The sequence below is a fragment of the Hakea prostrata genome, chromosome 1 (genome assembly GCF_041222555.1).
Source record: "Hakea prostrata isolate BN-2017 chromosome 1, UWA_Hpros_2, whole genome shotgun sequence".
Taxonomy (NCBI): domain Eukaryota; kingdom Viridiplantae; phylum Streptophyta; class Magnoliopsida; order Proteales; family Proteaceae; genus Hakea; species Hakea prostrata.
The window spans coordinates 63,258,272-63,271,379 of NC_142600.1; the positions used below are offsets into that span (position 1 = coordinate 63,258,272).

General features: G+C 37.4%; 1 protein-coding gene across 1 annotated transcript; it reads left to right on the forward strand.

Annotated features, from left to right (window-relative positions):
- Nucleotides 1-8,468: 8,468 nt before the first annotated feature.
- LOC149029356 (uncharacterized) lies at nt 8,469-10,235 on the forward strand. The gene has a single exon (XM_089143142.1). It carries the CDS (start codon nt 8,469-8,471, stop codon nt 10,233-10,235), a length of 1,767 nt encoding a protein of 588 aa, XP_088999268.1.
- Nucleotides 10,236-13,108: the final 2,873 nt, after the last annotated feature.

Here is a 13,108-nt window from a genome sequence, read left to right on the forward strand (position 1 = left end):
TATTAGGCTCAAACTTAGTCGAATCTTATCCGATCCTATTGCAGCTCTATAAATGTATTCTAATGGAGTTTTCTGATCCCCACAGAACCTTTAAGGCTGAAAATAATAATACCCATAATTTGGAACGATTTCTACGTATGCCAGGTGTGCTAGCTGTTAAGTTTGCAGTCAAGCTTCTACATGTATATGTATGGTTGACTTCACGGTTGTAGATGACGACTTATATGATCAGTAATTGTGTAATTGGTGAGAATTGCTTTAATAAGAAACATTGAAAGTTCAAAGTCAAAGAGACAACATCAGTATTCATCATATCATGGCTTTTGAATTCCACATTCACTGTATTTGTCTCCACGTTAGGTGTTTTAATTGCTTCATCCATAGTACTCTTGGTATACCCTTTTTTTGTTTGTTTTTACAAATATCAAATACTCGAATTCATTTGATATTTAAATTTTTTATTTGCATGACAAATTTTTTTCTTCAGTTTGATTAGATTTTTGATACATGTTCAATTTAAAATAATTTTTTTTATTTTTAATTTACATGTGGTTGTCAGAATCTTGAGATGAATTTATAAAAAAAATTATATTTACAGATGATATTTCAATTTCTCACGAACAGATCAGAAATTCTATTTCTTTAAGTTGAACTCTACATTATTATAATGATTCCACCTAATTAAAAGTGGAATCAAATCATGATGTATACTTTAGTTAATGATGATGGATCTCTAATGTGAAACTGATGAAGCGACCTTTCACGTAAAAAACACAGGTGAAGAGGCCAAGAAATTAAAGTACTATGAAACAGATTAATGTTCCACGTTTGGTAGTACATATATATATATATATATATATATATATATATATATATATATATATATATATATATATATATATATATATATATATATATATATATATATATATATATATATATATATATATATATATATATACTCTTGACTACTCTACCTCACTTCATATAAGAAGTTATTACATTAAGATTTTCGGGGAAAGATAGCTTATGTTTTCCTTGAGAAGCAATTGAATAAATTAATATATTAGGTATTAAAGGTTCAAGGATCCCCAGTAGACATGCATGGAGGTAGGGATGTCAATCTTGAGACTGATATGACACAATCGATCTGGCCTGGCCCATAAAGCCTAGAGTGCACTGGACCGATAATTAAATGGGCCAATTTAGGAACTGGAATACGAATTACACCAGATATAGCAATTCCAAATTCAAAAAACCATGTTCAACATGTCAGACACAATATGGGTAAAGATTTTGTTAATGAAGATTGAATCACATTGTTGCTACGCAATCTTGTTCGTCCACTCAAGCGGATGAACCTGCAAGAATGAGCTCGACCGTGGAGGTCAAGTTTTCACCTCCGACGATCTAGTTAGTAATCCGACTAAGGAAGACAAGAAAACAATGAACAATAAGAACTTGAATAGTGATGTTCTATTCAGCGTACCTTTCTCTCGTGCCCTCATACCTTTTTTTGCTTTTTTATGTATGAGTTTGTATGGGACTCGAACATTGTTCGGTCTGCAATACGAATCTTAATGATGAGTCTTACCCAAATATGAGTAGTTGAATTCCAATTGAATTCATTTTCTTGTGGCTACAAGTCTTATTGGATTTATCTTGATGTTTCACCTTTATGTTTGTTTGACCGACCTTGATCTGGTCGTCCTTGAACTCTATAATTGTTGCTAACTTCCTGGAGATTGGAATCTTATCTACCAATAGAGTATTACTTGGATTGTAGTTGTGGAGTCTGATCTGGACTCTAAGAACAATTCAAAATACCTGACTTGATCGGAATTCTTATCCCTATCTTTAAGGAGGTTGGATATGATTCAAATTGTACACCTTGCTTTCCTTTGTTTTATTCGTGGTCCAACCAAGGTTTGATCAGTCCAGTTCTTCTTTGGTCAATCTAGGTAGGTCTATTATAAAATATCCATAACACACATCATTGTATTATTCCTTCTACAAACATGGGATATAAATACATGAAAAGAAAATTACTTCCTAATTTTAGATATTGTCTTCCTACTACTCCTATCAATTTGTGATTACAACAAAGACGGCAAATAGAATATACAACAAATGAGGAAGAAAGGTTATACAAAATACATATGTAGAAAGATATGGAGAAGATATGATAAGACTCCCCCTCAAGATGGAATATGGAGATTACGAACGCCCATCTTGGATAGTAAGAACTTGAAGGGTTTATGGTCAAGTGATTTAGTGATGATGTCAGCAAGCTAAAGGTGTGAGGAATCTTAGTTGGAATGATGAGGCCTTAATGTAATAGATCATTAATGAGATGCCAATCTATTTTAATGTGCTTGGCTTGTTCATGGAAAATAGGATTGGTAGCGATATGAAGGGCTGCCTAATTATCACAAAGGAATGGGAGTGCAACATGAGAGACCAAAATCATGCAATAAATAAATTTTCCATGAGATGAGACTGGAATCAAGCATGCACAATAACCTGTTGTAAAATGGTGGGTCATAGGATAGCTGGCCCAATTTGGTTCACACTAGACTTTTAAATCAAGATTGGGACAGATGAAAAATGAAGGCCTTGCCCTGAAGTGGAATTAGAATACTGTAATAATCGATGAGCGGCATCAAGATGGGGCTATCATGGCTGGTGTATGAATTGATTCAAGATGTTGACAGTATAACTATATCAGGTCTAGTGACTGTGAGATAAATCAAGTGCCCAACTAACCATTGATAAGCAAAAGCATTATCTAAAGGATCATCAATATCAACAGAAAGCTTCAAGTTTAGCTCCATTGGTGTGTCAGTAGGGCGTGCATTGATGTAACCAGAATCAACTAAAATATCAATGATATATTTGTGTTGGTAGAGAAACAATCCCTGTCCGAACAAGCAACTTCAATTCCCAAAAATATTTAAGTTGATAAAGATCTTTAGTATGAAATTGATGGTGAAACATCTCTTGGACATTATGTATCAAGGTTTCATCAGACCCAATGATGACTATATTATCAACATATAATAGGATGAATATTGTTGTAATCCCTTTATGGAGAATGAAAAAAAAATTATTTGCATTAGAATGATGAAAGCCAAAAGCACATAAGGCTGTAAAGAACTTGGAGTACCATGACGAGATGCTTGTTTAAGGCAATATAAAGATTCGTGGAGGCGGCAAACCAGTGACTCTCCTTTGCAACGATGTGTAGGGGGTAGGGTCATGTAGACTTCCTCATTAATGTCACCATGCAAAAAGGCATTATTGACATCCATTTTTTGAAGGGGCCATCCACAAGCAGTGGCCAAAGTCAAAAGGATCCTAGCAGTGCCAAGTTTAGCCACAAGAGCATAGGTATCATGGTAATCCACCCCTTCACTTTGGGTAATACCCTTTTGCAACAAGGCAAGCTTTGTAATGCTCGACACTGCCATCAAAGCTACGCTTGATTTTATAGACCCATTTGGAGCCAATGGGCTTTTTTCCAAGTAGGAGAGGCACAATATACCACATATTATTTTCTGTCAAATCCTGAATCTCAATCTGCATGGCATCTTTCCATTCCTTGTGTCTCGTGGCCTCAGTGAAAGTGGCAGGTTCAGCTTTAAGTGTAAGAGATATAAGGGATGCTTTATGTTAGGGATGAAAATGATCATAAGTAAAAAACTTTTGTAGTGGATGGGAAAGGGATAAACCTGAATCTGAAGAATACGACTGCACTAGCCTACACAAGCAAAAGTAATCTTCAAGGTAGCGAGCTGGTCAACGTTGTTGTTGAGGTTACGATGATGCAACCAGTAGTGGGAAGGGCTAGCAGCAGTATGTGATGGAGTTGGGGTTAGGGTGGGAATGGGTGATGGTTAAGGGTTCATCAGCAATGGGAACTTCAAGAGGAGACAGTGGCAATTGAAGGATAGGGGAGCCTAGGGGTGGGGTTGTAGGTAAGATGGCATAAGGAAATATACGCTTGTGAAAAATAATGTCCCTTGTTACATAGATATTTTTGGATTGGAGATCGAGCACACGGTATCCTTTTTGGCCATGGGGATATCCAATAAATACACCTGAGGGGGGGGGGAAGCCCGTTTATCAAATTTGTGTTGAACACTATGATTGCGACCAAAACAAAGGCATCCAAAAACCAGCAAATTGGATGGAGGACTTCATAAGGAGAACACCCTTTTAAAACAAGAGATGGGAGGCGATCAATTAAATGAGCAGTTATTAAAAAACATTCCCCCCAAAACTAAATAGGAAGACCAAATTGAAAAGAAAGTGCAAGTGCAACATTAAGAAGGTGACGATGTTTACATCTTACAACACCATTTTATTAGGGGGTGTCAACACAACTGGATTGTTGAAGAACCCCCAAAGACAATAGATATGAAGCAGTAGGGTGGTTAAAAAATTCAGTTGCATTATCAGATCAAATGCATTTTATGGTGACGTTTTATTGATTATAAACCATGACAAAAAATTGAGGAATTAAGTGATTAACCTCAGTTTTAGATATCATGAGAAATAATTAAGTACTACAGGAATAATCATCCACAATGGTTAAAAATAACGGGCACCAAATAAATAACTAGTTCGATAAGTTTCCCAAACATCAGAATGGACTAATTCAAAACAAGACTTAGAAGTAATCATACTATTAGAAAATGGAAGACGCGATTGTTAAGCTAACAGACAAGCAGTGAACGTGCACTTATTGGAAAAATAAACTATAGGACTAATATGGTGCAAATGAGGACATAGAAGTGGGAACCAGGTGGCCCAACTGCCAATACCAATGATCAAAATGATTTCCAAGTGACAACAGTGACAAGGGTAGTGTTTAAGGTAGAGTCCACCATGTGTGCTACCTATCGCAATAGTCTTCATCAAAGGCAGGTCCTAAAAGAAACAAGAATTATCAGTGAAGGTGACAAGAAAATTGGAAGAAGAAGTGAGCTTAAATGATGTGACAAGAAAAACAAGATCAAGGGTAAGGCCTGATAACAAAGTGATGGATCTAAAATGTGTAATAGTATTTGTAACCATTAGGTAAAACAATGGGCAAGGAAGAAGGGCATGGGGTAAGGCTTGTAAATAAATATGTGTCAAAAGCAGTATGTGTTGTTGCACTTGAATCAAGGATCCAAGGAGAAACAAAAGAAGATGGTGGAATATTACATGCCATGTTAACCATAGGGTGATTACCGTTGGCAATGGTCGAGGCTACAGGTGCCATGAATGTAGAAGAGGTAGCAATGGTTGAAGAAGAAAAAGCATCCATGATTGCTGAAAAGAGAATTGTTTAGAATGATACCATGTTAATGAAGATTAATCACATTATTGTATTATTCCTTCCACAAACATGGGGTATAAATACATGAAAAGAAAAAAAATTCCTAACTCTAGATATTGTCTTTCTTACTACTCACTACAAGAAAACGGACTTACAGCGGCACTTCGAGCAACACTATAGCGGCGTTTTTCAAAAACGCCGTTGTATGTTAAATTATAGCGGCGTTTACCAAAAAACGCCGTTGTATATATATTTTTAACGGCGTTTATCACAAACGCCGTCGAATGTCTCTTTATAACGGCGTTTTTTAGAAACGCCGTCGTAAGTCCACTCACTTCGTATGACCACTTCAGTACTTGAAGCCTCTAACTTGTATGTGTCTTTAACGGCGTTTGTTATAAACGCCGTCGTATGCCCAGTGCACTTCGTATGACCATCCCACTCCAACTCTAATCTTTTTAACGGCGTTTGTAAAAAACGCCGTTGTATAGCCACTGCACTTCGTATGGCCATCGCACTCCAATCCTCTAAATTTTTTAACGGCGTTTTTAAAAAACGCCGTTGTATGGCCATCTCACTCGACTTCTCACTCCGTTTATTACGGCGTTTTACGAAAACGCCGTGGTTGCCCTAATTCAGTCCCCGCCTATTTTTCACTCACCCGTCTGTTTTTCACTTTTAGAAGACGGGGAGTATAGGGTAAACCCATTCATTCTCTCTCGATCGCTCTCTATCTCTGCCTCACTCACGCTCTCTCACTCTGTTCCTCTGGTTCACTGCCTCCAGCTCTCTCTCTCGCTCTCGCTTTTTGCCTCAGCTCTCTAGCTCTCTCCCGTTCACTATCTCTCGCTCACGATTTCTCTTGCTGCCTCTGGTTGCTCACGCTCGCAGGTCGCTCTCGGTCGCGCTATCTCTCCAGCCCTGCAGTCGGACTTCAAGCACTGCAGTTGCCGTTGCCGTTGCCGTTGCCGTTGCCGTTGCCGTATCTGCAGTAGATAATCTACTTTGCAGCACTGCAGTCGGACTTCAAGCACTGCTCTCATTTGCCGGTAAATTTCTCCTTTCTAAGCTTTGGGTTTTTTGGTTGGTCTGTGCTCTACCTTCTAATCATTGGGATTTTGGGTTTTTCTTGTGGGGTTATAGATCAAAAATGGCGATGAATTTCTTTTATGCTTCAATTAGTTTTCTTGTGGGGCTCTCGCTCACGCTCGCAGGTTTTTTTTGTTTTTGGTTTTGTTTGATGAATGCTGTAAGCCTGCTTGTTATATCACCTCTAACTCGGCCAGAGTGACCAGCCGAAACTTGGTGATCAAGACCAGAATGTCGAAACCAGACTTTACCCACGGTGTCTTGGTGACTCTGTCAATTTCCAACTCTCAAACTATAGACCAATTCCATCCCTTCAAAGGTGACTGAATCAATTGCTGATTCTGTTAATGTTGCTCTGCACTTTTAAATATTCAATTAGGGATTCATAATTGCTGATTCTGTTAATGTTGCTCTGCACTTTTAAATATTCAATTAGGGATTCATAATTGCTGATTCTGTTAATGTTGCTCTGCACTTTTAAATATTCAATTAGGGATTCATCCGGTTGCACTTTTAAATCATTGGAACAGCAGTTGCTCTTATTTCAATTTTTGTCTATTTCTGATTCATCCGGTTGCAGTTTTTACCACTAATTGTGAACCTAACAATTGTCTGGGGATATATTTTTAAATTATATCAAAGAGAGCCTCTAAGTGACTCTACCTCCTCCTCGACCTCTCTGCGTTGATTAGGACCGTCACTTTCGAGGAACATTGAACACCATTTCCTAAATCAAATTGAGATAAGACTTCATCAAAATACCAATGCCTTGAAAAATCTTCTTTTTAAGGTGAGAAAATTCAGGATTTACAGTATAATGAAGTATGAACTAGAATCTTATCTTGCCTTATTGAGCAATTGTAACCCAAACTTGTTCTTGGGTTTTTCATCTAACACTCAAGAACCCTCTTCTGGCATTCCCCAAGGGAAAGAAAAATAACAACTAATGCAAACGATTCCTCAGCTGCTACTACATGGAAGAGATATCTAAATCAACCAAGTTTACCCAATTGCAGGATGCTTTCTGTTCAAGTCTCTATTCCTGTCTCCAGGTGAGAATTTAGTTCGATTGTTTCTGTCTTTGCCTTCCTCCTCCGTAAGAATTGAATCTGAAGCAACCCAAAAGGTTGCCATCAATTAGCATTGCGACACGAGGCGCGCTTCCAGGCCCCAACCAGGTGAAAGTTGGGAGAGGGGGGGGGGCGGTGGTGGCCCTTCCATTTATAGTTTACCTTGTGTTTGATATTATTTCTGACTCAACTTTCCTGCCTTCTTAAGCAAGTTACTCTCTTTCTCTCTCCATTTCTCTCTCATTCTTCCATCAATATTGTTAGACTAAGGGTAGAAGACCCCGACCAGCAAGGACAAGCTTCTTGCACACAACAGGAACAAATCAACAACAGCCACATCTTTCACTCCTGTACTTTGTATCTTCTGCTAGATTGTACTGTATATCTGAGTCTAGTTTTTCATCTCTCATCAGCTTTATCATCTGCTGAACCAAAAATGAAGTATTTAGGGCCACTCATTTCAGGTCACAAAGAGCTTTTGCCATTTTTTGGCAGTTTTGTAACAGTCAGCTGTTGACTCTGGATGTGCTTTCTAGATTGATATTGGGGGAAGATTCTTGGCGAATCCTAAATTCTACACCATAGGATTCCTTAACATTATTAGAATAATTTGCGGGAAGATTCTTGGCGAATCCTAAATTCTATGGAGTCCTTCCAAGAAACCCTAATCCTAGAATTAGATTTACATCAAGTACCTTCTTGATTTAGGGAATATTTAAGTTGTCTTTATTTTTTTCTACTTCTTTTTCTTGAGTTGTTTAAATTCCTTATCTATCTAATTCAGCCAGCCTTTTTTTCTTGTTAACTCCAGACTCTGGTACTCTTAGGTAATTTGTTGGAGAACTAGTTCATTCTAATTCCATCTTATAATTTAATTTCTTCAATCTGGTCTTTGGCCTAACTTGTATTATAGTTATGGTGTATTAGAACAAAGTTTAATTGATCTTTTGATAGGTTATTCAGCTGAGTTGATCTACCACTTAATGGATAGAAGTTGGATTCGAAAATCACGGGATCGTGGATTCCGTGCGAGCGATACATATGAAGATGGTGTAAATGGATTCCTTGATTTTGCATTTTCTAAAGTAACCTTAGGAGAGAAGATTCCATGCCCATGTGTAAACTGCACCAACCACCGACTAGGAACACGAGATGAAGTGTTTGAGCACTTGATTGTTGATGGAATTATGGCTGGTTACATGTTTTGGAGTTCCCATGGGGAAGTTAGATCTTCATTTACCACAACAACAGAGAATAATGTGATTCGTGAAGAAGACCAAGGCATTGTTAACATGAATGACATTCTTCATGATGCATTTCCTAGTCAGACTTTTATAGAACATGATGTTTATACCACAAACGAACACATGGATGGAGTAAGACATGAATCAGAAAAATGGGAGAGATTGATAGAAGCAGTAGAGATGGCATTGTATCCAGACTGCAAGGAGTTCACAAGATTGTCATTCACTATTGCACTATACCACATAAAGTGCTTATGCGGTTGGAGTGACAAGTCTTTCTCTATGTTGTTGGATTTATTGAAAAAAGCATTACCACAACACAATACTTTGCCAAAATCTTTATATGAAGCAAAGAAGATGGTTAAGGACTTGGGACTCAGTTACAATAAGATTGATGCATGTCCGAATGATTGCATGTTATATTGGAAAAATGCATCTACTGAACAATCCTGTCTTAAGTGTGGTACATCTAGGTATGAAGGTAAGAAGAATGTTCCGGCAAAAGTATTACGTCACTTTCCTTTGATACCAAGACTTCAAAGGTTGTATAGATCATCTATAACTTCATCTGAAATGAGATGGCATAAGGATGGACGCATAGATGATGGGAAACTACGTCATCCTGCAGATGGGGAAGCATGGAAGAATTTTGATGGATTACATCGATCTTTCAGTGTTGATCCGCGAAATATAAGGTTAGGGCTTGAAAGTGATGGATTTAATCCAAATGGCATGAATCGTTCACATAGCACTTGGCCGGTTGTTGTGGTGCCTTATAATCTACCACCATGGAAGTGTATGAAACAAACTTCATTCATATTGACATTATTGATTCCGGGGCCAAATCAACCTGGAAACAATATAGATGTTTATTTACAGCCTTTGATAGATGAATTGAAGTTATTGTGGGATGGTGTTGACACATATGATTCGTTGAAGAAAGAATCATTTAACTTGCGTGCATGCCTCTTATGGACAATCAATGACTTTCCAGCGTATGCTAATCTTTCAGGTTGGAGCACAAAAGGAGCATTGGCATGCCCTTGTTGCAACAAGGACACTAGTTCAACATGGCTGAAACATAGTCGCAAGCATTGTTACTTGGGACATCGTCGATTCCTTAAGGAAAATCATAAACTTCGATGGGATAAGAGAGGTTTTAATGGTCATGTTGAGTTTGGGCAAGCACCACAGCTCCTTTCAGGCACTGCTTTACTAGCTCAAATGGAAGGTGTGGAATTCCCGCCATTTGGGAAAGAACTTGATAAGAATAGTGGTAGTAAACGGAAGAAAGTTGCTACAAAAGAACTACCATTTAATTGGAAAAAGAAAAGTATATTCTTTGAGTTACCCTATTGGAAGGATATTCTACTACGCCATAATCTAGATGTTATGCATGTAGAAAAAAATGTGTGTGACAACATCATTGGTACGTTGTTGGAATTGAAAGATAAATCGAAGGACAAGTTGGAGGCTCGATTTGGATTTGCAAGAGATGAACATTAGGCCATCCTTGCATCCACAAAAATTAGAGGGAAGCACCAAGTTGAAAATCCCTCCAAGCAAGCCATACAATGTCTAAGGCTGAAAAAGAACAATTTTGTAGAGCTTTGGATGGTTTAAAGGTCCCTGATGGTTATTCTGGAAATATATCACGTTGTGTGCAAGTAAATGAAAGGAATATTTCTGGATTAAAGAGCCATGATTGTCATGTTTTAATGCAGCAACTCCTTCCTGTGGCAATACGTGTACATCCAATAAAGAATGTGAAGTTGGTGTTATTATCACTTGTTTGGGTTCTTTCGATGTCTACGTGCTAAGGTTGGTACAAAAGAAAATCTGAACCATCTTGAAGCAAGTATTGCTGAAATTTTATGCAATCTTGAAAGAATCTTTCCTCCTACATTCTTTGACGTTATGATTCATCTGTTGGTTCATTTACCACGAGAGGTATTACTTGGTGGACCAGTCCATTACAGGTGGATGTATCCATTTGAAAGGTTAGTAATTGATGCTTTTGTAACTTTCAGGATACTTCAAGGATCTTTTGGGTATTCGTTTTCTTAAAGTTATTTTGTATGTTATTAGATTCAACAAGACCCTGAAGGACTACAAGCGTAATAATAGATACCCAGAAGGATCCATTGCAGAAGGGTACATTGCAAATGAATGCCTAACATTTTGTTCTCAACATATTGATGGACTTGAGACTCGTTATTCCCGTCCAAAAAGGAATCTTGATAACGGAAATCTACAGTCAGAGCAGCAACACTGGATTTTTTCAACTAATGGGAGACCTTTAGGGAGTCTTTGTGATGATACTGATTAGATTGGAAAGAGATGCAACAGAGCTCATCGATATGTTCTATTGCATTATGATCCCATCGATAAATATCGGAAGTAAGTATCAACACTAATGTTACTTTAGCTCTAATATTTGTCTTACCTAATGTGACTTCTTTAAATATAGACTCCATTTGGAAGAGCTTAAAGCGAGAATTGAGCTATAAAGTACGGCAACAACAAAGAGAAAAACTGCATGCGAGCAATTCATCGAATGGTTCGGAATTCATGTAAGCAACATTAAGTATTTAGATATCAAAGCATCTATCTTTGGTTTCCTTTTTCTAAAATAATGTTGAATTGATTAGGTGGACAAGCAAAGGGAATCAGGGGAAGAGGTACCTCATATTATCCAAAGGCTAGCTAAAGGTCCCAATCGGGAAGTAAAAAAGTATAAGGGGTACATTTTGAATGGTGCACGTTTTCACACCAAAGATCGTGAAGCCAATCGTCAAACTCAAAATAGTGGAATAGTTGTAACAGCAGTAACATCAAGCTATGCTAGTCGTAGAGATACTCAACCCCGTGATGGAAATGTTCATTACTATGGCATGTTACGAGGAAGTGGTTGAGTTGGAATATTCAGCAGAATTGAAGACAATATTATTCCGTTGTGATTGGGCTGACACAAGTAACAGAGCATTGATTAAAGAATCTACGGACTTAACACGTGTAAACTTTAGTCATTTAATGCATACTTGGGAAAAAATTATCTCGATGATCCATTTGTCTTCCCTAGCCAAGCAGAACAGGTGTTTTATGTGACAGACCCAATAAACCAAGGTTGGGTTATTGCTCTAAAGACAACAATACGTGATGTGTTTGATATGGATGGTGCCGTGGAAAATGACTCTGCTGAAGAATTCCGACATATGACCACACAAACTATGGAATTAAGGCAATTGAACATTGGTGATGTTGATGTTAGTTTGTCAAGGGCAGATTTAATAGGAGAAACTGTTGATTTAGAGGAGTTATCTTAGTTTGTATATTAAATTTAGTTGGGGATATGTTAATGCTTAGAGTGTCTTTTATTTTCTTTTCTTGGACCCTTTTCCTATCTTTTTTGATATATGCATTTTCTTTTTTTTCCAACAATATAAAAGCATATCAGATTTGTGTTTGTCATTGTGGATTGGAATTCAACATCTTATCACCTTTTGTTCTAACTAGTTTCATTCTTAGTGTGAGGATCTATAATTCTTAACATGTATTATTTTTGTGTTAGATATTGATGATTTTTTAACTGATCATTGTTTGGATACATAGATTCTTGTTAAATGATGGATGAGAATTATGAAGATTGTGATTATGATAATGCTTTGGACCACGAGGACCAAAGTGACGCTGACCATGGTACGACTGCGTCCTCTTCGTGTACAATATTTGATTTCTACTTTTCAATTTCAAGCATATTTAAAATGATTGTTGTAACTTATCTTTGGGATAGACACTAATGTTGTCACATTTTTCAAATGTAGGGCATAAAAGAGGGCGAGGGCGTACCATAGGAAAAAAAATTAACGACAGAGTTGGGAAGAAAGATGTGGATCTCAATAAAGACAACGCTATGGTTGGAAAATGTAGTACTGAGGCATCCACGTACATAGGGATACTTGCTAGGGATCCAGTCAGGTTACCATTGAACTATCCAGATTGGAGAAAGGTTCCATTACATCACAAATTAGATGCATGGGCCAGACTTAAGGTATAATGACATCCTTTATTATCTTAATTATGTTATTAATTCATGGGATTTCACATCTACTAATGTATCTTCTTTATTAGGATAAATTTAATGTGTCAGATGAAGGTCGACGCATTTTTTTAATTAAGTTAGGTCATGCATGGAAGGATTTTAAGGTTAAATTATTGAAAGAGACAAAAGAAAAATACGCGAACATATATGATGCTCCTCGTCCTACTAGTCCCATAGAGGTTCCATCAAATCAATGGGAGTACCTCAAAGTCAAGTGGACATCTGAAGAGTGGAAGGTATACAATTTTTTAAGCAGTTCTGTGATTTTAATATTTTT

Coding starts and splice junctions, on each gene's coding strand:
- LOC149029356 (XM_089143142.1), top strand. CDS start 8,469: ATGGATAGAAGTTGGATTCGAAAATCACGGGATCGTGGATTCCGTGCG.